The sequence below is a fragment of the Callorhinchus milii genome, unplaced genomic scaffold (assembly GCF_018977255.1).
Source record: "Callorhinchus milii isolate IMCB2004 unplaced genomic scaffold, IMCB_Cmil_1.0 Scaffold1, whole genome shotgun sequence".
Classification (NCBI taxonomy): domain Eukaryota; kingdom Metazoa; phylum Chordata; class Chondrichthyes; order Chimaeriformes; family Callorhinchidae; genus Callorhinchus; species Callorhinchus milii.
The window spans coordinates 124,081,464-124,108,375 of record NW_024704742.1 but is presented as its reverse complement, the minus strand read 5'-3'; the positions used below and the strand labels follow the sequence as shown (position 1 = coordinate 124,108,375).

General features: G+C 41.9%; 1 protein-coding gene across 1 annotated transcript in view; it reads right to left on the bottom strand.

Annotated features, from left to right (window-relative positions):
- Positions 1-209: 209 nt before the first annotated feature.
- Positions 210-26,912, bottom strand: part of cspg4ba (chondroitin sulfate proteoglycan 4ba) — a 58,870-nt gene continuing 32,167 nt past the window's right edge. The window contains exons 7-10 of the mRNA XM_042331866.1: positions 24,864-24,995; positions 14,355-14,524; positions 10,298-10,481; positions 210-3,171 (exon numbers count right to left, since the gene is read on the bottom strand). Coding sequence (XP_042187800.1) covers positions 1,130-3,171; positions 10,298-10,481; positions 14,355-14,524; positions 24,864-24,995 — 2,528 coding nt within the window. The 3' untranslated portion in view covers positions 210-1,129. The remainder of the gene's footprint in view (positions 3,172-10,297; positions 10,482-14,354; positions 14,525-24,863; positions 24,996-26,912) is intronic.

The following is a 26,912-nucleotide window of genomic DNA, read 5'->3' as shown; positions in this document are numbered from 1 at the left end:
AATAGGTGATGTATAAAATGCACTGTATCAGCAAAATTAATGGCCCATATCTTTCCTTTGTGGTGGGGACATCAACATCAAACAATTTGCATTTATATAGCGTTCGTCATGAGAACGGTTGTGGAGCGGGGTTGGGGGCGGAATATTGGGGTATCATCAGATCAGAAAGGTAGGGAGGTGATGGGGCATGAAGCTATTTGTAAGTGAGTGTGAGGATCTTGAAATCTATCTGCTCTGCAACACGGAGCCAGTGAAGCCTGGGAAGGATATGGGTGATGGGGGCATGGAGTTTGGCACGAATCTTGAACCAATTGGAATTTACAAATGGTGGAGCTGAGGAGATGGGTGAGGAGGGCATTGGAGAAATTGAGGCAGAAGGTGAAAGAAGTGTGGATAAGAGTTTCAGCTTCATTCGGTGTGAAGTGAGACAAAAGCAACAATAGCAACATGTTGAGAGAAATTGGTCAGTGAGGCTCAGTTGGTAGCACTTAGGCTTCTAGATGAAGGTTGTGTGTTCATGCCTCTCATTGTGGACTTTGATCTCACTATCTGGGCAGATGCATCAAAAGAACATTTTCTGCTTTCTTTAATGTGACGTTAAACTGGAGTCCAGTCTAATCGTTGAAGTTGACTCTGAAGATCCCATGGGACGATTTGAAAGGAGGGGAAGTTTCTCCAGCTGTCCTGGCCAACACTTTTCCAGGCAACTTGGACACTGACCTCCTGAGTGTTTGTTGAATATTGCTGTGCAAAAATTGGCTGCTGCATCCACATACAAGTACAGTTACTACCCTTAACTGTAATTATTGTAAAGTGCATTGAAGAATTTGAACATTTTGATTCTCTATCAAATGCATAAGGGCAATTATAGTCGACTTGTATGCACAAATTCAGAAACCCAGGGCCTTGTGTTTTTTAAATAATCTTTGACGATTCATTTTTTTGATGACATTGATGAAAATTAGTAAAATAATAAACAAGTTTAATTGTCCCAAAACAATGCTGTGTAATGTTCTTTTCGGTTTCTGAATTTTACTCTGAAAATGAACACTAAAAGAGGTTGTGTCAGCAGTTTGTCTGTGTATCGTAACCTGGCATGAGTGCAGAAATGAAGCAGATTGGCTTGTTGTTATACCCAATACTGATTTTGCCTCAAGGTCGGATTGGTCGTGCGACAGTGCTGCACCATGTCAGGGTCAATCGAGTTACAATTATAAAGTAGAGTTGAGGTTTGCTTTGATTCAGAGGCTGTCGTCGACATTTGTGTATGTCTTTCCATTGGTGACGGACTAGATGGGCCTTTATCAAGGCGGGTAACTGTAACTGTTGGAACAGTCATGCTTCTTTCTGTTGGCTGAAAACTTGGAGCACTTGATGCGCCATTATTAGGACAGTTATTTATCAGAGGTTTGTGCTTTTTCTTCTGTCTTTTCACAAAAAGTGTGACACCAATGATAATAATGAGCACAAAGGCCACAACAACAAAGGGTAGAATAATGCTAAGAGAGTCAGAGTTCTTAATTGGTTGGGCTACAGGCTTTCCATTGAGTGGTTCAATTATGGTCTGTTGTACAATGCTTGCCAGTGTCATATCAGGAGCCGAAATGGAGGTGTTGCTTTTATCACTTCCCCAGCGAGATTTCTTTTGCCACCATGGCTTGATTTTAGCAGTGGTTTGAGTGGGTACCTCTGTTTGGATCTCCAAAGGTAACTCTCCTGATTTAGGCAATTCACTTGTAGCATTTGAACTGGAAACTAGTGGGTTTTCAGGTATTGTGATATTTTGCACTAGAGAAGCATTAAAGGGAACAATGCTGTAAACTAGCATAGCTTCAGCTGGTTGCACACTATCTGCAGTCAAAACAAAGGTGAAGGAGTCGATCAGTACATCTATTCCAGTCATATTGGCATTCACCTCAAGCAGTACAAGTCCTAGTTCAATGTCTTTCTGAGTAAAAGTTATTGCAGCCTCTCTCCGACCTCGGAAGGCATGGGCTAATTTCACAAATGTACCATAGGTTGGTAATTGTTTCACTTCAAACACGGGGACACTCCCAGTCTGGTTAGCCAATTCACTTGCATCCAGCACATCCCTTCCAAACTGAAAAGTGGTCCTAGTGGGAATCTTCAGGTCTTCTGCCATTTTTATTAAAGGTTTCACTGTGATGTTAACCACCTGCGCTGTCGCATTACCTTCAGAGGTCATCACTGTGAACTCAAAACTGTCCTGCGAGACGGAGAGGTCTGTCATATGATAAACCACGCGGCTTTGCACAAGGTCTTCCTGATCAAACAGAGTTACAGTTCTATTTCCAATTGAAACATGTCCAAACTGTGGAGGGCTTGTAATTTGATAACTTATCACTGTACTTTTCCCATTTGTTTCAGCAGCCAAGTGTTTGTTGGTGACAGTAAAGATGCTCTGCCCCTGAAGCACTGCTAGATGAGTGTTATTTACAAGCATGATTGTGATAGGTATAACTTCTAAATTAAACAATTTATATAAAGGGCGGTGTTTGCCATCGGTGACACTAAAATAGAAAACACCAGATGACGAACTCCCATCTTGAACAAACCAAATGTTGCCATTGTTGATATTGGCCTGTGTGAAGTGCTTGATTGACACATTCAAGCTCTCTGCCATTGCCACAAAGCCATTATTGGGACCACTGATAATAGTGTAATTGATTTCTTCTGGTGGGTTATCTAAATCAACCACATTTATAATATCTGTACTGAATTGTGCATTGTAACCCTGCACTACTCTCAATATAGGAGCTTTGGTCTTCAGTTCTGGAGCTTGGTCATTGATGGGAATAATAGTGATATTGAACATCTCTTCGACCACTCCACTATCATTCAGAGGCCTTAATGCTGGTTTGCTCTTCAGGTTCAACCATGCAGCAAAGGTAAAATTATCCCGAAGACTCTCTGAATTGTCATGTACATAGGTGATTCCATACTTATTAATAATAAACTGAGAAAAATTGGGTTTTTGCTTGGTTATGTTACGCTCACCAACAACAATCACGCCGTGGGTAGGCAAGGAAGCCACTTGATACCATACTTCATATGCTGAACGCTGGGATACTGGAAGTTTGACCATTAGGTTTGAAGCATCCAGCTTGGATTTATCGATTTGTGTTCTTTCACCTTCTGTAACGATAGCACCTATTGTAGAAAACAAAGACTAAAATAAAACATCCTATGTTAATTTAAGCTTTACCGCACAATGCCAGAAAATGCAGGTAAAATTGTACATTTATGTGAACAATATTCTGCAGACATCTTTTCCCTCTTTTTCCCCCCACTTGCATACAGTTACATGAATACCATTCACCCTTTTGTACCTCAGTTGCTGCAAAATAATTAGGAATAGAAATCTTGGCTGATTTTCACTTCCCTAACACTGAAAAATGCTAATTCAGCACAGATGGAAGATCAATCTTGGGACCTTCTTTGTCTGTAAGACTTTGTTGGCTACAGAATAAATCACTAAGGTTTAAGAGAAACCAAAAAGCTTACCTAATTGAGTTCCAAATAAAATATGTCTCAAATCTCTCTTAAATGTGGTACGTCATACCAATAACTTAGCAAAAAGTCAAAGCACTTAAAATGTATATGATATAGAATGCTGTACACTTTACAACTGAAAGTGTTTTTTTTGGATCTAATGAATTAACAGGAGATCAGTACACATCCTTCTGAATAATTCTACAACCCATTCGTTCCTAACCCAGGTCTTGCAATTAGGTTAACTTGCATCTGAAGGCCAAATGTTGCCATCTCTCAACTATCCCATTGGACACTGCCAGACTGGCTTTGCCGAGTTCCAGATGCAGTGTGGAGCTTTCTCCACTCTCCTTTAATGGAACCTCAGGAGTTTTGCATAGTCAAGCCTCGATGTAATGAATGTACGTATGAGGGTTTCGGCAACCTGCGGTGTGAGACAGTGGTGGAGCCGGGCAATGTTGCAGAAGTGGGGGAAGGCGGAGGGGGTCATGGCACAGATGTGGGGTAGAACAACAACAACAAAACTACATTTCACATCGGGAGGACATCCCAAGGCATGGGGAAAGGGTGGGGGAGGGGGGAGGGAAGGCAGAGAGGTGGGAGGGCGACTGAAGGCACAATCCAAGAGGAGGGTCTTGAGACCGGCCTTGAAGGAGGCAAGGGAGGAAGCGAGGTGAAGGGACTGTGGGATGGAGTTCCAGAGTGTGGTGGCAGAGAGGCTGAAAGCTTGGCCACCGATGGTAGGGCAAGGATAGTTGAGGGTCAAGCAAGACGCCATGGTTCCGGACTGGCTTAGCAAGGTGGAGTGTGTATCCATGAATGGTGATGCTGTCAGCGCCTGGGGTGTTGAGATGCTGATGGGAGCCAATCAAGAGAGCCTTGGTCTTGTTGACATTCAACTGAAGAATATTGGCTCTAACAGACATTCTGTCAGGACAGCAGTGGTCCTGGAGTCAGGGATGGAGACAGAGAGGTACAATTGGGTGTCAATCACATACATGTGGAAGTTGACCCCATGTCTCCGGATGATGTCACCAAAAGGGAGCATATAGATATTGAAGAGGAGGAGACCAAGGACGAAGCCCTGAGGAACGCTGCACGAGACGGTCCGGGGGCTAGAGGAGAAACCGTTTGTGGAGATGAAGTGGAGGTGGTGTGAGAGGTACAATCTGAACCAATCAAGGACAAAGCCATGAAGGTTGAGGTGAGAGAGGCGGTGGATGAGGATAGACTGGTCAACGGTGTCGAAGGCAGCAGAGAGGTCAAGGAGGATGAGGAGGCAGAGGGTTGCAGATGGACAGAATGTCATTTGTCACTTTGAGCAGGGCTGTTTCTGTGCTGTGGGTGGCACGGAAACCCGATTGGAGGGATTTGTGAAGGGAGCGGAGGGAGAGGAAGGAGCAAAGCTGGGAAGCAACAACTTGTTCCAGGACCTTGGAAAGGGAGGTTGGAGATGGGGCGGTAGTTTGAGAACACAGAACACAGGGAGGGTTTTTTGAGGATAGGAGTGTTGACGGCCATTTTTAATGGGGTGGGAACAGTGCCAGTGGACATGGGTCCAGGAAGAGGTTTATGATATCTGTGAGTAGAGGGGCAAGGAGGTGGAGCTGGGAGGTAAGGAGAGGGGTAGGGATGGGGTCGAGGGAGCAGGTAGTCAGTTTCATGCCAAGTAGGCAAGAATATCTTCTTGAACTGATTATAGAGCATCTGTTTTCACAGATCAACTTTATATCTGACTGTGATCGGTTTTATTATGAGGTTTCACAGTTGTGTTTATACAGTCTTATTGGTCATAATTTTGAGAGTATTTCACTGCCATACGTGTGAGACAGCAACAGGCTTCAGGATCTTTGCAATTTGGACCCATGCTTTATAAATGCACAAGGTGTGAATCGCTTTCTTGTAGTACATTAAAAGTTCTTGTGTGCAAGAGCTTTGAACAATTTGTTTTTATAATAATAACATTAAAGGATCAGTCTTGCACTACGATACAGTCAGTAATAAGCAGAAAACTGAATTTTTACATTTCAATTTTGATTAAAGAATGGAAATTTCATTTCATTGGTGTGGGCTGCGTTTCAACCAGCAGTTAAAAGTCACTTTTCTGTTCATTTGATTAACCACAAGTTAAAGTTGTAAAGTTGTACCATGCATGTGGTCAGCCAGCCCAGCTATACTTCCTTTCCTACTTTTTTTAAACATACACAGACACTTTTATTGTCAGTCATTTGTTATGCTCTTCTATCTCATTACTTTAAAAATAAGAGGTTATAAAATCTATAAAAGGGAAGATAAGTTGATAACATTCTAAGATAAGTTGCAGGAATGTTAAGCACCTCTACCTGTACACAGTCCATTGAAGTTTAAACTTCGGTGCACATTTCCATTCCAATAAACGCCTCTGGAATTTCCATGTGTAGGTGGGAACTATCAGTTTGGTTTGGATACTCCTAAGCATGGTGATGGGTATCAACGTGTCAGATAGTTCACCAAAAACACGAAAAGAATTAAAGAAAGAAATAATAATCCTTGCATTTGATATATAGCTCCTTAATCGTTTTGTTGAAATAGCAGACTTTAAGAAGGTGGGAAAATTACAATATTTGTGATTTTTTTCTCTTTTTAAAATCTACAATTTAGAAGTGGATTACTGACTTACTTGTTCACGTTAAAGGATACTTCAGTTTTTCGTCTTCAAATTTTTAAAGTAAGAAGTATTATAATCTACTCTATTTGGGGATTTACAGCCTTAAATTATGAGAAGCGATTCACAGATCTGAACTCGTTTCCACTGAGATTAGAAATGTTGAGAGGGAATATGAGTCAGGTATTTGAAGTGTTAAGAGGGTCAGATGATTTAGCTTTTGAATTGGAATGCAAGTGCAGAACTAGGCAACGCACATCTAAAATTAACAACCAGCAAATGAGCCACCTCTCTACCCTCAACTCTGTATTGGGATAAATTTTATTCAGCTAGAAAGAGCACTTGATGCCCATTACAGGGCAACTCAATGGGATCTATATAAATACAACTGTGTGAGACCTCATCATAAAACAGTCAGATACAAAGTTAACCCTGTGGTGTGTGAAAGAAAATATATGCTTTATAATCAGCTCATGAAGAGATTTTTGCCTTCAACCAGAACAACAACTTCACTGATATAGCGCCCTTCACATAAGGTAACGTCTCAGAGAGCTTCACAGTGACAAGGTTGGACACCAAGCAAGGTACAGGAAGGAGAGGGAGATGGCCATAGGCGCATTTGAGACGGGACTTAAAATGGAAGCTCAGTACACCCAGCATTCTGCACTGAAGAATGTCTGACTTCCGAGTTATCAGGTCACTCAGAAGTCACTTGTTGCGTTCAGATGTGTGTAAAAGAACAGCATGCTTGCGCATAGTGCGCATGCACAGGAAGTGTCTCTGATGTCACTGCGCAAATGAAGTCCACGGTTTGCATATGGAGTGAGCGTTTGCGTCTGCTTATAATATGGAGCCTGAAATACTGGGTCAATGTAACTGGGTTGCCCTAAAGCTCCTTCAAAAAGAATGGTTACATTTCAGGTTGAGCCATGATTTGACAATAATAAGGATGATCTATGTTGCTAGCGGAAATAGAAAAAGGGATTTGCTGTCTCTTTAAGGTAGCTTGCCAGATCTGAAGATAAATAAATGTTGTACTTTTCCACGTTTTTAACATTTAACTAAGAAGATCTATGCAGAACTCAGGAAACTGAATAGATGGTCCACAGTCCACAACAACAACAAGAAAAAATTGCATTTATATAGCGTGTTTGACATCGGGAGGACGTCCCAAGCTGCTGAACAATGAAGGGTTTGCACTCGAGCTGGGAGTTGGGAGTCAAGAGGGATGAAGGGCAAGGAGGGGTTGGGGTGGAGGTGGGAAGATGACAGAAAGCACGGTTGAAGAGGAATTTCTTAAGACGGGACTTGAAGGAAGCAAGGGAGGGGGAGGGTTGAGTGGCTCTGGGATGGAATTCCAGCGGGCGGTCAGAAGGCTGAAGGCCGCTGATGGTGGAGCAGGCCAATGCCCGGCAAGTGGAGGGAATGGACAGTTCGATAACATTATAGTAGGTCGTAGAGGTAGGGAAGGGCTTTAAAAGTGGAGGGCTTTAAAGGTGAGGATGAGGATCTTGAACTCAATCCATTGGGAGGAGGGGAAGCCAGTAAAGCTGGGCAAGGAGGAGGGGGTGATTGGCTCACGGAGCTTAATATGGGAAGATAATATGGCTATAGAGTTCTGAATAATCTGCAGTTTGTGGAGGGAAGTGTTGGGAAGTCCAGGGAGAGGGAATTAACATTGTCAAGCCTGAACATAATAAAAAGATGGTTGAGGGTTTCTGCAGCCTGAGGGGAGAGGTAGTGGTGGAGGTGGGCAATGTGGCGGAAGTGGGGGAAGAAAGAATAGGAAAGAAAGCACACTGTTGTGGCAGGAAAAAGATTGACCAAATCACTTCGTCTCATTCCATCTTTACTTCTGCTTCTTATCTAAATATGTCTGAAAAAGAAAACATTCTTTGCACTGTTTTGCTTTGGGACTTTTCCAAAACCATTCAAGCAACACTGCATGAGTCAAATTTTCAGTTACATTTTCTGGAAAATTACTCATTAAAAATTCATGATAAAAATAAAAAGAGCAGATGCAACTCCTGTCCCTTAGCTCCTTCCCATACTATGGTCTGTTTCCTTTCAAACAATTACCATGTAATTTATATACAGCTTTTTCAGTCAGCATTCAATGTTTGACATATTCTTTTTCTGCCACCGGGCTCCCTCTGCCTTCCCTTCCTACTTGAACTCTCTGCTGCTTTTGACATGGTTGATCAATCCATTCTCTTTAGTTGCCTCCCTTCTCTCATCCACCTCTGTGGAACTGCATTGTTCTGGTTCCAATACAACTTAACCCATTGCCTCCATTTTTCTTCTAATGTTTCTCCTCCTGCCCTTGTCACCTGCAGAGTTCCTCAGGGCTCTATTCTCCATTCTGTCCTTTTCCTTATATACCTTCTCCCTCCCTCTTAGTGGCATCAGGCACAAACAACAGGGTTACATTCCACATGGGTTGAGATGACACCCAAATCGATTGTCAGCTTCTGCCTTGGATTCCAGGTCCAACAATATTTTGTCCACCTGCCTGTCAAACATCAAGACCTCAATGCCCTCAATTTCTTGTAGCTCAACATGGACAGGTTAGAAGTCATCCAACTGAGCTTTCACCAATGCCTTCTGGCTCTGATCTCCTCAATCACCCTAGCCTCAAACTCACCAAACCACTGCACCAACACCTGGCTTCATCTTCAGCTCTCATTTTTTCCTCACATTCCATCCCTAACCATGACTTTGAAGATGTTGATCTTCAAAAACTCTTGATCTTCACCTTCGTCACTATTCCACACAAAATGCTACCAAAACCATCATTCACACCTTTATTATGCAATTAGATTTCTCAAACACACCCTTCAGTAGATTTCCAACTCTACCAGCCACAAGCTCCAGCTTATACAAAACTCCACTTTTATCTAGAGTTTACAAGACAACAACATCAACAACAAATTCATTTGTTGTTGATGTTGACCGCCTCCGACCATACCATATCCCAAATGCAGCCGAAACCCTCGTGCATGCGTTTGTGATTAGATTACTCAAATACACTCCTCGCCGGTCTCCCCAGCTCCACTATTCAAAAGATCCAGCTCATTCAGAACTCTGCCGCCCGCATACTGACCCGGACCAAACTCTGTACCCACATCTCACCATTTCTGGCCAGGCTTCACTGGCTCCCCATCACCGAACAATCGACTTCAAGATCCTCACACTTGTGTTCAAATCCCTTCATTCTTTGGCACCTACTGCTCCGACCTCCTCACTCCCCAATCCACCACCTGGCACCTCCACTCGACTGGTACCAGCCTCCTGCTCATCCCTCTCACCCTCTGCCCCACCATAGAGGTTATGCTTTCAGCCACTACACCCCAAAACTCTGGAACACTCTCCCTCAATCCCTCTGCCTTGGCCCCCCTCTCTCCTTTTTCAAGTCCCACCTGAAAACCTTCCTCTTCGACCGCGCATAGGGCCACCTCCCATCCCCCCACCCCCCGGCTCAGAGTCAGGCTCCACCACTGTTAAGTGCTCTGAGACTCTATCCTGCGCGGAGGGCGCTATACAAGTGCAAGTTGTTGTTGTATTTATACAGTGCCTTATACATTGGGAGGATGTCTCAAGGCTCTGAAAGACTGGAGTACAAATACTTTCAAACATTATTTAAACTACCAATGGAGCTTTTTAATTTATGAACTGTAAACACTGATTGAGAAAAGCACAAGCTTGAAGTGCTTTATACCAGAGTGGAGCAATAGTAAGATAACTGCCAAAAATAGTTGCTGTGTGCATCAACACTGAAGCCTAATATGAAGGGAAGCTTGGAGAGCTTGTGTGCTAAGGACAGACATCAACCCTTTGAAGAAGTCAATGTTCCATGACTTCCCCAGGTTGGACGAATGAGGCAGAATTCTTTTGTCTCTTCTAATTTACAAAGCTACATCATCCCAGCTTTGTGAATTTTAAACAAAGCCGTTCAGAAATGTTCCATTTTAACCTGTTTCATCAAATATTTAGAAGCCCCTCTACCTAAGCATATAAATAGAACTGCACCAAGTCATAATCATTGTCTCAGTAACCACAAGCAATGTCAGAAAGAATCCCCCAAAGCAAGGGAAATTTGCTTTGTAGCATATGGTTTACTGTAAATGGATATATTCTTACCTGTATTAGCAACAAGAAGACTGTGTCTCTCTGGCCCAGTGTTGTCATATGAAATGCTGATATGAAACACATGGGGTTCCAACGAAGCCGGTGGGGAGGACACTGTAAACTGAAAGGAGTCCTCAACACTCCAGTCTGCGGCTTCCGTCTGCATGTGTTCATATGCGATCAAACCCTTTTCCACCTATATAAAATCAAGGGAGGAAAATAGAACATCCAGCCAGTTATCTGACAGATACAGGACCAATGCTGCAGTTTATTTCAAATGCTGAAAATTACAACAAAAAGTTGTAAGTATCGATTACTGATATAAAAGATTTTTCAATCTTTTCCCCAAGACAGTCAGTAGCACAGTAAAATAAATATGAGTTACTACAGTAAAAAAAATCAGATCATCTCTTTTTTTTGAGAGTCTGTGCTTTTGGCCAGTTACAACATTTTGGGAAAAAAAATAAAGGAACAGAAATATTCAGTGGAGCAGTCAACAAATCTGTAAAGCTGGGATTAAAACACAAACTATGACTGTGCTTTAACTGTGCCAATTTGCATAAACCAACATTCTACAAATAGCCATGGAATTAGTGCCCATTTTTATTTGGGGAACAGTTGGCTAAATTTGTGTTCCTTGTCATCAATATAGACAACATTCAACTGTACTGCAAGAACACAACACTTGCACAACATGCTGATTAATTCTTTATGAGGTCCAGGCTTGATTATTCTGAGGCTCTGCTTGACAGACTCTCCAGCTCCTCCCTATATAATATTTGATATAGCACCTTGTCACGTCTTCTGGACATCTCAAAGCGCTTCACAGAATACACTATAAAGTGAATCGACTGTTTATTTTCTGGGTAATACGTGGCAGCCAATTGTGCACTCGTGTCCCACAAACAATCACGGATCGAGTGACCAAATTAATTTCATTTATTTATATATTTTTAAAGGGATTATTACCCCTGGAAAAGCGACTTACCGATTGACTAACAACCAGTTTCCTACTTATTGGTGGGTAAACAGGCGTGTGGAGTGAGGGAACTTGCCCACCGTTTCGCCCTGCCTGGGAATCGAACCCAGGTCCTCTCGCTTGTGAGGCGAGCGCTACAGGGCTCCACATGGCTCAAATGCTGAAACTAAAATAAATCTCTACAGAATCAATACATATAGGTAATACCGACATTTCAACAAGGTTAAAAAGACCCACAATTCATATTTTCCAATATTCGTTAATATCTACGAAAGTTTAACATTCCATCAAATCTCTTGGGATGTTCTCCCGACATGAAAGACACTAAATAAGTGCAAATTTGTATTGTATTTGGATCGTTCCGTGAAAGACATTATTTTTTCCATCAGAGATTTTTTTCCAGTTTCAATCAATTGATCAGCTAAATTGACCACAGATTTCTCATAGCCTTTGCAAGTATGATTTCTGAGAACCTGGATCACGTTAGAACATAATGGGAACAGAAACCTGATTGATAAATCTGGCCCTGGTATGAACCAACTGCACATGTTAAGACAGAATGAACATTACTCAAGGTTCTTGCATTTCTCTATTAACAAAAGGGATCTGTTTCACCTTTTTACAGTCATGTCATGAAGATTTTCAATTTGGTGGATTGTCTAATGAAATCTATAAAATTAAAAGAAATTGTTTGGATTTGAATCCTTTCATTAACAATCTTCTTTAGGGGTCGATTTCACTTTTTTTTATAGCCACCCCGCAAAGACTTACAATTTTGGTGGATTTGATACAGTTATTAGCAGCAGGATATCTGTGTATTTTGGCACAATTCAAAAATACCGAAACCCCAGACCAAAACATTCAACTTTGAATTATATTGGAAAAATAAAGGGAGAAATCAATATGTGCCCAGACAAACAAGATAAATTTTAAACAGGCCGCAAGACTTTTTAAACTTCTTATGACGAACTGATTAAATAGAGCAAGTTAAATGATCCATGTTATATAAATAAACTGGTTCAATAATGTATAGCCCTTGTGAAGGGCACTATATGAATGCAAGGTGTTGTTGGATTGACGGACATCATGCATATGAATTATTCAAGATGTGTATATCCAAATTAGTGTAATTACTGGTAATTTCTATCTTTCATTTATCTTCATTTTCCCCTCTATAGGCTTTTTTTGAAAAAATATTAACCTTGGCGATATTATTTATCTTAAATATTTCATCTAATTTAATTTCGCCCACAAAATACAGTCACTCCACTTTACAGTATATCCCGTGAAGGGTTTTGAGACGTCTCGACGACGTAATAAAGCGCCACATCAAATACAAGGGTTATTATGATTGTTAACAATAATCTAATGCTGTATTATGGAACTAAAGTGGCAGAAATCATCAGGGCAGAAAGGCAATTTCCTAAGTAAAAATCTTTCCACATATCATTTGCTGGTTGCGAAAGTAATCTTTACATTTTGATACTGTGCAGTTTAACATTAGAGATCGATATTGTAGAAATAAAAAGTTAGAAAGGCTTTGGGAGGGAGGGACTCAGAGAGAGAAAAAGGAGGCAGAGAGAGAAGAGTAAAAGAGAAAAATGTCAGAGAAGCAGATTGAAAACAACAGTTTTTTTATACAAATCAATTTATATAGCGCCTTTCACACTGGGAGGAGTGGAGTTCCACAGATCGGGCAGAATGACTGAAAGTTCACCTGCCAATGGTGGGGGAGAACAGGGCAAAGGACATGAAACAGGTCAGTGTTCACTGAGCAAAGGGAGAGACTGAGTCGGTTGGGCTGTAGGAGGTTGTAGAGGTAGAGTGGAGCGAGAGAATTAAAGATGAGAATAGGGATCTTAAATTTGATCCACGGCTGTGCTGACAGAATGTCTGTTAGACATCAGTCCTGGATGAGAGCTAACTTTCTTCAGTTGAACGTCATCAAGATCGAGGCTCTCCTGATTGGCTCCCATCAGCGCCTCCTCACCTCAGGCACTGACAGCATCACCATCCGTGGTTGCACACCCCACCTTGCTAAGCCAGTCCAGAACCTTGAGGTCTTGTTTGACCCTCAACTATCCTTTCTACGCCACATCTGTGCCATGACCCACTCTGCCTTCCCCCACATCCGCAACGTCGCACGGCTCCGACTCTGTCTCACACCGCAGGCCACCGAAACCCTCACACACGCTTTCATTACATCGAGCCTCAACTATGCAAACTCATTGCTTGTCAGCCTCCCCAACTCCTCCCTCCACAGGCTGCGGATCATCCAGAACTCTGCAGCCCGTGTCCTCTCCCACACCAGGCTCCGCGACCTGATCACCCCCATACTTGCCCAACTCCACTGGCTTCCCAACACACAGTCCACAAATATACGGTCAATTCACTTTAGTCTATTCTGTGAAGCGCTTTGAGACATCGAGAAGACGTGAAAAGTGCTATATCAAATGCAAGGATTATTATTATTATTTAGTTCAAGATCCTGGTCCTCAGCTTCAAAGCCCTCCACGGTCTTGCTCCTCTCACCTCTCCAACCTCCTACCATCCTGTTCACTCTCTCCACTCAGCGCGCTCCGGCCTGCTTCACGGCCCCCGCCTTGTTCGCTCCACTATTGTCAGGCGGGCCTTCTGCCACTCTGCCCCCACCCTCTGGAACTCCGTCCTGCAGTCCCTCCGCCTTGGTCCCTTCCCTTGCCACCTAAAGACCCTCCTCTTCAACCATGCTTTTGATCTCCGTGCTTCCCCCTCACCCTCCACCTGCTTCCCAGCCCGACCCCCAGCTCGGCTCCATAACTCTGTCTGTCCAGCGTCTTGGGACATCCTCCCGACGTGAAAGGCGCTTTACAAATGTAACTTTGTTGTTGTTGTTGTGCTGGAGTATGGGGAGCCGGTAGAGCTGATCGAGAATGGGATGACAGGTTCACAGAGTGTGATGCGGGAGAGGACAAGCGCTTCAATGCAATCAAAATGTGAAATGAGTGCAAATGATTCATTGTGTATCTTAAAAAGAGATACGTTTATGCAAGTGTATCTAATTGATTAGACATACTAAAACTAAATACTGTACCTTGGTACAGAACTTACCATGTCCTGTGTGAAACTGGTTACTTCATGGGTCATGTTGCCAGCTTTAATTTTAACCAGTTTACCAAGTTTGGGGGCATCAACCACAGTAAATATTACGGTTCGGTTGCTAGTGTTGTCATCATTGGTTACAGCTTTCAAATGTTCGGATCGGATGGGTTTCAATGTTCCTGGGAAAACAAAATTGCAAGTTGATAAGATTCTTACATCCTTCCGTAAAATTTTAATATTTCCAGCTAACATAATGAAATATCTCAGCTCAGTTTATAGTATTCTAGCCTCTGGATTAAAAAGTGATGGATTCCAGCCCCACATTGGGATTTGAGATCATAGTCTAGGTTGAAATTCAAATTGCAGTATTGAGGGAGTGCTACTCGGTTAAAGGTTCCATCTTTCGGAGTTGGTAAACTGACATCCTGCCTGCTTGATTTCAGGTGGATGTTAAAGATCCAAAGACACTACTCAAAAAAAGGGATTTTCTTCTAATTAACAATTTTCTAGATTGGTTGTGGGACTTTGCTGTCAAAACGTTTGTGTGTTTCACCTAGAAAGCAGGACACAAAACTTGACAGCAATTTACTGTAAAAGCACTTCAAGACATTTTGACATGATAAGGTGTCATCACCAATGGAAACTATTTCTTCTTTTCTAAAGTAATTGCATGAATGTAACAGTGGAGGTACTATCAGTTTTGAAGAAAGTCACAATAATCCTGGCCATGACACACATTAGTGAGCAAGTAAACAGAATCAGGGGTAAGAAAATCATTCCCAAAGTAGAATGATGCAGACAGTGATAAGCGCTGACATAGCCATTCAGCTTTGGCTCTGGAACTCTATCCCCCAGTGCCTTCGCCGCCTCCTCCCTTTCCTCCTTCAAGGCCGGTCTCAAGACCTTTCTCTTTGACAGTGCCTTCAGCTCCCCTCTCGACTCTCTACCCCTCCTCGCTCCCTCCTTTCCCTCCCCTCACCCTGACCATTTCCCCCTTGCTCGGGTCCTGACCCAACTGTACAGCGCCTTGGGATGTCCTCCCGACATGAAAGGCGCTCTATAAATGGAATCTTGTTGTTGTTATAATTAACGCACATTGCCACAGTCACTAGAATGAACAGTATGAAGGATTTCTCGCCTATAGATTGAAAATGTCACTGGGTGTTTTGATATAGTTACTGAGAACATGAGAATTAAATTGCGAACTTGTGGCTTCCCAAGTCAAAATTCTGTTTAAATAAAAGTTGCTTTTATAGCCAAAGACAAAAGCCTGCAGTTTTTGAGCTTATGTTCAGATCACCCTGACACCAGTTCATGCTGTAGGAAGGACATAACATCTGGTACAATGGACAATCCAGGGAATTCAGCCAAGTTTTCTTGTTTGGGTGGGAGTGCTGGTAGTGATGCAGAAAACCTGGAATGGGAATCGAATTATAGGGTCGACTATAACAAGCTTAAGAAAGAGAAACACAAAAGAGCTTTAATAAGTATAACCTAATGCAAATTCCTCACGCTTATTAGTGGTGACAGTAACTAAATACAGGCTTCACTACTTGCTTGATTATTCCATCCCTTAGGATTCGCAAATACAGGGCTTGAGTTTTAAAGGTATAATTTACAATTTACAATTGATGTATTGAAGAACCGTACGGTGATGGAATCACCACTACTTCATTTTATAGCCAAAGATAGCCATCAATTCTGTTGTTTCTTTTTCCTGTGTGAATATAGCCATAGCAGAAACATGGTGAGAAATGTAATATCTGACATTATAGTGTGAGCAGTCAGAAACCAGTGTGCATAAAAATACTGCTGCAGTTACCATAACTATATTGAACGTCTACAATTCAGTACCACAGTGGAGCTCTGTGATTAGAATCTATAAAATCTCATTTGCAACAATGCAGAGTTTTCCAATGCCCATACTCAGATCATTAGGTCACCAATGATACAATTTCCTGCTTCCCACAACAAAACAGGAAGTAATACTAACCTTGATATCCAGAATCAGCCATTTCAGCCCCCAAAAGTCAATACTTGAATACAAGGGTATACTCACTTCGCCTTCAAGGCCCTCCATGGCCTTGCCCCCTCCTACCTCTCTGATCTGCTAACCCCTTATCAACCTGTCAGCTCCCTCCGCTCAGCAGCCTCCGGCCAGCTCCATGTCCCCCACCCGGCCCAGCCCATCATCAACGGTCAGCCCTTCAGCCTCTCTGCCCCAATCTCTGGAACTCCATCCCACATTCCCTTCGCCTTGCTCCTTCCCTTGCCTCCTTCAAGGCACGCCTCAGGATCCTCCTCTTCGACTGCGCCTTCAGCCACCCTCTTACCCTCTCTGCCCGCTACCCTCCCTGATTCCAACCCCCATCGCCCGGGTCCTAATTCCTGACTGTTGTTCGTATTCTGTTCAACCCTAAGCTCCTTTTCCTTCCTTATGTCGGGACTTTCCTTGGGAACGCTTCTGACATGAAAGGCACTTTACAAATGGAATCTTGTATTGTATAAAAGAACAAAGAGCAAAATTGAGAGTTCAGGGAACGAGTACCAGAAGGAGAAGATCATAGAGATACAGAGGTATCAGGGTGTGAAAGGATTTATAGCTGAGGGTGAGAACCTTAACGTCAATCCACTGTGAGCCAGGGGAGGAGGAGAGCATTCAAAGTTTTGGATGAGAGTGGTAGCATTTAAATGAGCTGGAGTTTGTAGATGATTTGGCTGGGGAGGCCAGAGAGGAGGGCATTAAATAAAGTTAAGCCTGGAGATAATGAAGATGTGAATAAGGATTTCGGCTACACTGGGCGCACAACGGGAGTGGAGGTAGTCAATGTTACGAAAACGATGAAAAGCAAATCTTGGTCAGGGACCTGACATAAGGAAGGAAAAGGAGCTGAGGGTTGAACAGAACGCGAAGAAAGTGCACTAGCTCAATGAGGTAGAGTGAGCAGCTGGAAAAGTTGAGGTAATCGGATCCAGAGGCAAGGAGGTGTTAGTGAAGTGCAGGTGGCACATATACTTTGATTCTCAGTGGTTTATTGTGTTTGTGCCTTCAGTCACCGAGCATACCTTCACTAAATCAACAAAGATTGGTTACACAGCCAATCCGGGTATAAACATCCTGAAACAATTTGAATTGAATGCATAACCTAGCTTCTAGTTATGAGGGACACATAATTAAGTTTACTGTTTTGAGGTTTGAACAGCGAATTTAAAAAAATAAGCACACACACGAGACTGCAGTTTAGAATACTAAATGTTAAAAGGAAAAAACTCACAAGTCTGCAAGCCAGTTACTAATTACAAACAGACTGGCTTTATTTCCAATTCTTGAGAATTCAAAGATAAAGTGTCTAAGGGTGGAAAGAAGTGATTAGAAAATGGGAATTTAATTGAATAGCAGAGATGATGGTATTATGAACCGCAATGTATGAATTATCAGTATGCCAAACTACATTGCCTTAAAACTTCACTGTACACATTATGCCATTATTTATTATCATAATAGTAATAATTGCATTTGATGGAGCGCTTTATAACTCCATTGTGACGTCTCAAAGCGCTTCTCAGGATATACTGTAAAATGGATTGACTGTGTATTTTGTGGGTGAAACATCACAGCCAATTGTGCACAGCAACGTCCCACAAACAGCCACGAAGTGAGTGACCCCATTTATTTGGGGGATTGGTAACACTAGGAAAAACTCCCTTCTCTTTTTGAATAGTGCCATTGGATCTTTAACATTCACCTGAACAGGCAGATAGACCTCGGTCTAGATAGATGCTTCCCAGAGATGCTGCCTGACCTGCTGAGTGTTCCCAGCGACTTCTGTTTTTGTTTCAGATGGACCTCGGTGTCAGCTTAAACCATGTGATACCAAGGCTCGACATGGGGCTTGAATCAACAACTTTCTGACTTTGAGACGAGAGTCCTACCACTGCGCCAGGTTGACTTAGGTCATCATCAGACAGCAAGAATCTCTTTATAGCTAATCCATCATGTCATCCGCATGATTGTGCCTGCTCTTATACATTTAGGAAGTTCCAGCCTACAATTGTCTTAAAATATATTTGTTGTGGTCAGTTGTTGTGGATAGTTCTTATACTTATTGTTATTATATTATTATACCATAATGTATTTGCCTTGCCAACCCTGATCTTTTAGATGTCTAATCTATCTAAATTTTCCATCAATACTCACAATTTCCAAATAGTGCAAAAACTCTAGAATATTTATCCTTCTACACTATTCACCGCAATAAACAAAATAACAACTATAATTTACATTTATAAGGCTTCTTCACGTCACCCCCAGAGGGGCATCTCGGAGCATTCCCTGCACAATCAACACCCCATGCCACCAGTAGTCATACTATATGTCCTGTTAAGCATTGAAGTGTATACCTATCCTGGACATCTATGACCCTATACTTCTTTCTGGAGGAATTAATTGATGCAACAAATAATGCTTTTGCTGTAAGTTGGCACTACAGAATCATTTCTGTTTGGAAGAGGGGGGGCAGAAATCAGTTCTTCTCCTTGTTAAAAATCACTAAAGATTTGTAAGTTTTAAACAGTTTTATCCACAAGTTGTGAGCTCACAATCAATTTCTAAGTTAGTGAGTCAGTCTAAGTCATGAGATGCTCCACTGGCTCCCCACCAATGGAGGTCATGCTTTCAGCCACTATGCCCCAAAACCCTGGAACACTATCCCTCAATCCCTCCGCCTTGCTCCTCTCTCTCCTCTTTCAAGGCCTGGATGAGTGAACTTCCTGCAGCTGAAATATGGACAAAACGGAAGCCATACTCCTTCACTCCAGCAGATCTAAACTCCTCAATCTCCCTGGGCTCTCCCTCAGACTAACCGGAACAGTGCGCAACCTAGGCATCCGGTTCGACCCCCAACTGTCCTTCCTCCCCTACATCATGTCCCTGACCAGGACTGCTTTCTTCCACCTCCGCCACATTCCCACCTCCGACCGTACCTTACCCCAAATGCAGTCAAAACCCTCGTGCACATGTTTGTCACCTCCCACCTGGATCAGCCACTATGCCCCAAAACTCTGGAACACTCTCCCTCAATCCCTTTGCCCTGCCCCCTCTCTCAAGTCCCGCCTGAAAACTTCCCTGTTCTACTGTGCTTATGGCCACCTCCCCTCTCGCCCTGGTTCAGAGTCAGGCTCCGCCACTGTTAAGCACTCTGAGACGCTACCCTGCGTGGAGGGTGTTATATAAGCACAAGTTGTTGTTCATGAGATGGGGACTGATTTTGCAATTTATGCAGCTACATCTCAATGGAATTTGGCAAAAACACTGCTGATGATGGTTAATCGTCGAGGAAGAAAAACACAACAGGATGTATAGAACTTGGTGCTGTGTAAGCTAACTTTCAAAGGAAAAACAAGAAAGCACTTTGGTGCCTGAAAAATTTATCCATTCTTGACCTCTTGCTGTACAAAAGACTGATTTCCATGTCATCAATGTCACTTGCTATTTTGCATCAAATAGGAGGTGATGTCAACAGTGACTTGATGACGCAGACATGAGCTTTTTTTTTAAAACTGAACTGAAGTGGTCTGAAAATTAGAGCAATTGATGTAAGGTTATTCACCAGTAAATTTACCAAATTTGGCATTTCATGCTCTTTATTCTCTGGCCATTGGTAAATTACTTCATCTTGCCAGTGTGCGCTTTCAGAAAGTGCATGTCACGAAGATTATTAAATTACTCCTAAAGTAGAGAACACCTCAGCCCCTCCTTCCTCTTTTAGACCTATCTTTTCACCTGCACTTTCAGACACCTACCGTACAACCCAATCTACTGTATGAAGTGCGTTGAGATGTCCTCCCACCCTGAAAAGGGGGGTTTAAATGTAAATTATTGTTGCTGTATTATGTTCACAATGACAACGCTGGTAATTTTACTGACCAGGAGGAAACTCCCAAGAATTATTAAGGCACATTTGTTGTTAATTCAGGTTTTAATTACTCAACTTGCTTTCCACATTGATATACCCTACATGCAGTTTAACATTTTGGAGGAGCAAGCTTGTTTTAAAAAAAAGGCACTTCTATAACTAATATTCTAAATATTCCCAATTTAAGTTGAACTAAAGGTGAAAGGAGTCACAAACTCAAAGAGGTATGTGCCTTGAACAAGGAAAGGAAGCAAGCAAGTTGGAGGGACTCCAGGATGGAGTTCCAGAGCAGGGATTGAACGGCTGAAAGTCCGTTCGTCGATGGTAAGACATATAGGATGCAGGCCAGTGTTTGCTGTGTGAAGGGAGTGGCCGGGGGAGCAAAACCTGTTTAAATTCAGTAAGAAAGCACAAGTAGTGAAGAAAAATGAGGAGGAAGAAAATGCAAAAAATATTATTATTGCTAGCTAGTTGACCTACAAGTTTTTGACCTACGAACAAAAGAACACCTCCCATATAAATTGGGAACTGAACCTGAAATCTTCCACGACAGCGCCATACCAGCACCCAATGGGCCATCTGCCAGCTGTATCTTCCAGAGTTGAAATGGATGAGCTTAACACATGTCTTTTTGCGTAGCGAAAAAAAGGAGTGGGGGGGGGGGGGGGAAGAAAAGTGAACACAGAAAAGAATATATTTTACAATGTGTCCCAGAGGATAACAATAACCACAAATTACATTTGTACAGCGCCTTTCGAGTCAGGAGGACGTCCCATGGCGCAGGATAGTCAGGGATCCGCATCCGAGCTGGTGGTTGGAATCAGGAGGGGTGGAGGGAGGGCAGGGGTAGGAGGGTGGCCAAAGGCACAGTCGAAGAGGAGGGTCTTGAGACGGATCTTGAAGGAGACAAGGGGGGGGCGAAGTAGAGGACTAAGTCCTCAGTTTTAAAGGTATAACACATAAACAGGCCATTTGGGCCATTGAATCTGTGCTTGTATTTTTCTCCATGAGCTATCAAATGTATTGCAATCTTCTGCTTTCTCTTGTGCTTTTTAATAATTCTCCTCTTCTAGTATCTATCTAAAGGCCTTTTAAAGATTTATTTCAAGCTCTTGAATTGCAGTTACATTAAAAAAAATCACTTCAGCATGTAAAATTTTCCAGGAAAGTGCAAGCACACCTGCAGTGCTCTAGGCTACATTACATTAGAAACTGTATATCTAAATGCTTCATTTACTATTGCAATGAAATTTTTAAATTAGTTCTCTTAGGAAAAAAAAAGAGAACCAATCTGGTTCCATATGTTTGAATGACTGGAACAAGTACATAGAGCGGGCAACAATTAAGTGTTTTATAGCAAACCGCATTCCCTCACAATATTGCAAAAATGCCATTATTTAGAAATGAATGTTATGAAATTAATTTTGCTGTAGCTGCATAAACTCAGTGTGCAATTTGGGTATTGTTCAGAAAATGTGGTTCAGGTTGAACAGATTTTCAGTCTGTAAACCCAGCGAACATGTAGAGCTTGTTAAACAGGAAATTTAAAAGAGCGGAAAGAGACATTATTAGTTTCAAGAAAGACTTTTTCAGGAAAGTTCATGTCTGGAGTTGCTTGCTGTGGAAACTATGAAGTTGACCGCTCTAACCCTATGTCTGCTGCAGAAAGATCTTATGCAATGTTAAAAAGAAAAACACATCAATTTGTACTGTAGTAGCAGACAAGAAAGAGGTCTGGACTGATGTGTGTTTGATTAAACAGTCCGCATGCCAGTCGTATTGCTGTTTATTGGCAAAATTACATTTATTTTTAAAAAACATGGTTGTGAGCTACAAGCTTGTCTGCTTTACATTACCACAATAGCAATTCCCCCCCACCCCCATTTCATTACAAAATGCTGCTACATGATATTCCCCAGCAAACCACTCAACTTTTAAAGCCAATGACACACTAAGGCTGACTGAGAGTCATTTGTTCTGTATACAAATACAAATTATCGTTTGGAAAAATGAAATGACATGTGGTGCATCTGAAAATTCTTCCCCAAAAACAGCTTAATTTTGAAGAACTGGCTACAGCAAAATTAATTTCACAATCAATTTAATACATTTCTAAATAATGGCATTTCACATAATTGTGAGGGAAAGCAGTTCGCTGTAAATGAAAATGAATAAAGATAAAAAGGAAAGGGGAAGCACAATGCAGAAGCTCTGATGTATTACAACATAGTGGTTTGTAGCCCTGATTTCCCACAGAAGGAAGCTGCTTATCTCAGTTGGCCAAATAGGAGTCAGTACAATTTTTAGATTATGATTAATGTTTCACTTGGCATGATGCCAGTCCAGCTGGAACATCCCCCGCATCACTCGCCCCACTATTGTCGAGAGGGCCTTCTGCCACTCTGCCCCCACCCTCTGGAACTCCATCCCGCTGTCGCTCCGCCCCGCGTCCTTCCTTGCCTCCTTCAAGACTCATCTCAAAACCCTCCTCTTCAACCATGCTTTCGATCTCCTGCTTCCCTCGCTGCCCTTCACCCCCCAGCTCGGGTCCAAAGCTCTTGTCTGTCCAGCGCCTTCGGATGTCCTCCCGACGTGAAAGACGCTTTACAAATGTAACTTTGTTGTTGTTGTTGGGTTCCTTGGAGAGAAATCCAAGCCTAAGGAAGGATCCCATTTGCTTGACCCCCTCCCTCCACCTCTAAATAACACAAGGGTGTTAGAGCATTAATCAGTGAATTTCCGTTGGGCTCTGCATTGATGCCATCTCCTCAAGGAGGGGTTACATTTTTTGCTCTCTCCCAGAAGAAGTAAGAACATATTTTGTTCACAATGATCAAAAGTATATACACTGTTATTCCAAAAGGTCACTGCACTATGTTTGAAGTGAGATTGATGCTGATTTTACTGGCAAACAGCTAGCTGGCTTTCTGATTGGAGCTATCTTTTTCCTGTAAATGTGAGGCTGAGTGTTCATCATGTTGTTTAACACAATCAGCCATAGCTTCCAGCACCACTATCATAAAAGTAAAAATCTTCCAAAATGGCACAACATTAGTGTTTGCAACTTAAGAGGGGTAGAGGAGCAAAGAGATTTGTGGATTTAAATTTAGAAGACTAAAAGTAGCAGAAATGCAAAATTACAAATGACTTTATGACCAGAAGAATGGAGTACAAAAACAATGGAAATTTTTTTTTGTTATTTTTATATATAAGATAACCCTGGTTGGACTACATTTGGAGTTCCATGTCTCGTTCTGGTCACCATACTAGAGAAAGGACATTGTTCAATGGATTGAGAAGATATGCACACGATACCAAATAAGACCTCTTTCTTTCTAGCGATGAAGTAATTAAGAAGGGATCTGGTAGCGGTCTTTAAAGGATTTGATAAGGTGAGCATCAATAAGTTGTTTCCACTTGATGGAAAGGGGCATAAATTTAAGGTAGCTAGCAGCAGATCTAAATGGGAGTTTAGGAGGAATGTCTTTACACAGAGAATGTGGAACTCACTGGCAGAAGCTATGGGTGAAGCTGAAATTACTAATGTATTTAAAGGAAATTGATGCATACATGTCCTATCCATTTCCTCTACCCTCTCCTCCGATACTGCGGCATTTGGTGCATCCACCTTTTTTGTGAAGACAGATGCAAAGTACTCATTCAGTACATCAGCCATGCCCTCTGCCTCCACAATACGATTTCCACCTTGGTTCTTAATTGGCCCCACCCTACCTTTGACTAACCTTTTTTTCCTGATATGTTTGTTAAATATTTTACGATTCCCTTTAATGTTACCTGCTAACCTTTTTTCATATAATCTTTTTGCCCCTCTTATTTCCTTTTTCAGTTCTCTTCTGTACTTCCTATATTCTATTTGGTTGTCTTCTGTATCTTGGGTTTGACATTTGTTATACGTCTCCTTTTTCTGCTTCATTCTGGACACAATTACCTTCGTCATCCAGGGAGGTTTTGATGCCCTACTTTTCTCTTTTGTGGGAATGTATTTGTTCTGTCCCCGAGCTATCTCATCCTTGAAGACTTCCCACTGCTCTATAGTTGTTTTACCTGCCAATCTTTCTTTCCAGTCCGCCTTGGCCAGGTACCCCCTTAACTCACTGAAATTAGCCCTCTTCCAGTTGAGTATCTTTACCTCTGATGGTTCCTTGTCCCTTTTCATATGCACTCTGAATCTAATGATGTTGTGATCACTATTGCCCAGATGCTCTCCCACTGAAACCTGCTCCACTTGCCCTACTTCATTCCCCAGAACAAGATCCAGCACTGCTTCCTTCCTTGTTGGGCTGGAAATGTACTGACAAGAAAGTTGTCCTGTATGCATTTTAGAAATCTTTCCCCCTCCTTCCCCTTTGCGCTGTTGTTTTGCCAGTCTACGTTAGGATAATTAAAGTCCCCCATTATCACGACTCTATTGGCCTTGCATCTGTACAATTTATGGTTAGTTCAAGAAGCAATAGACAAAATGTAAACAAACGTAGGGACTTCTATGAGAATTCAACTTGTTAATGTAGCTGGATTGCGTCATATGTCAAGCACTTTTAAGAAAAAAAATTCTCATTGAAAAACTAAAGAACCACTACGTTACCTGGAAAGACACCAAAACCTTGACTTGTCTCGATACTCAGGACTAGGGCTCTTGCAGTGATGCTGAAGATCTGCCGAGGAGCAAAATTCAGTCCATCCGTAACCTGAAAGTTAAATCCTCCTGACATGGCCCCTACAAAAATACAATGGACATATTCAGTATCTTTCAACTGGGCATAAACCAGGCGCAGAAAAGCATCATACTGTAAAGAAACTTTTTTTAAAAAAGTTAAAACAATTAAGATATGTTTTTTTCTAAACCAGGTCTATATGAGGGAAGACGAATTAACATGCATGCAACTGAAATACTCTGAGTACACATGGTATTGGGTCTTATTAATTCTTATGCTGTTGAAATTAGTGTTCAATGACACTGTACTATTAAGGCTCAATCTTTTGAAATAAAGCTTAAAAAAATCAAGTTGAAGTTGCACAGAGTTTGTTTATAAAAGCAGGTACTCGTGGGAAGACTCCTCTTTAATAAAGAAACAAAAATATACAAAATACTTACACTATGAGGAAAACCACAGATGAATTAAATAATATCCTCTCCTTTCAGTTATTGTAGCTTATTTTATCGCTCATGGTTATTTCAAGAACAAACACAGGGACTTGGTGGTACAGTGATCCAGGGCAGTTAATTCACCTCTTAGAACAATCCCTCAATCTCCTTTCACCTTTTGAGCTTCAATCTCATTTCAAAATCCCACGTGTGGTCTTATAGTTTAGCAGTTAAGAGCACTCGACTTGCAAGCAAGAGGACTGGCAGGGTGAAACATTGGGCAAGTTTCCTTACTCCACACGCCTCGGTTTACCTAGCAGTAAATAGGAACCTGGATATTATTTGATTGACAGATCGCTTTGACGGCAGTAATAATCCCTTCAAAATATTAATAATAATTTGGTCACTCATCCAGGACTGTTTTGTGGGACACTGCTGTGAGCAATTGGCTGCCGCATTTCGCTCACAAAATATACAGTCAATTCACTTTACAGTATATTTTGTGAAGCGCTTTGAGACGTCTCAAAGACGTGATAAGGCGCTATATCAAATGTAAGGATTATTATTATGAAATGACTGTTTCAGGACTTTCTGTTGCTTTAAAGATCCAAAGTGAATTAAAATTGGTAAAATAACAGAAGCCATTGAGCCCGGCAAAGCATTCCCAGGCTCTAGCAGAGGTGGTAATGTCCAGGAAGGAGAGAAAGCAGGGAGGAAGTTCTAAGAGAAGCCCTGACATCGAGGTGAGAGTGCTACGACTGTGCCAGGCTGACATACATTATTAGCAAGCTATGCAGTTTTTACTGTTAGACTCCACTCTAACGCACTCTGGGGTCCCCAATCCTTGACTCTTGCCAACCTGAGCCTAATACTTTCTGCAATTAGGTAAGCAGGATGCGTCTCTCCAGGAGAGTGTGCATTCCATTCCAACAATTTTTGGGATTTCCATATTGTAGGTGGGAAGCATTGAAATCTCAGTTTGTTTTGGATACTCTTAAGCATGGTGATGGGTTTCTGCATGTATCAGACTGTGTCAATGGCTGAACCCCCCCAAAAAAAATTGATGTGTAGTAGCAATGAAGGATTTGTACTCAAAATGCAAATATGAATGAAGTTTAAAACTTCTAAACGTTTTATATTTGCAAATGTATTGGTGTCATGGAAGAATGACATTTGCCTGAATTAACCCAAGGTTTCACATCAATAAGACTAGCAAAGTTAGTCCTAAATACAGTTATAAAGAACAGTTTTTGAACAATTTCTTATTTTAATCCGCAGTGTGTCACATTGTGGAAACCTCTTAACAAGAACATCCCATGATGAGCAATCCATCCCCTTTATCAAACCCTTCTCAGTGACTGTCCATGTCCTTTAGAAGTACTGAAGTCCATGTCTAACCACAGGCTTGCATCACATGATGGTGTAAAATTGGTGCTTTAGTCCTTTACATTCAGATCTATTCTGTGGGATCAGCAGGTGGTTATGCAAATCTATTCAAATTGTGCAAGATAATTTTAACTGGTTCAGGAGCACTGAGAGATAACTGCA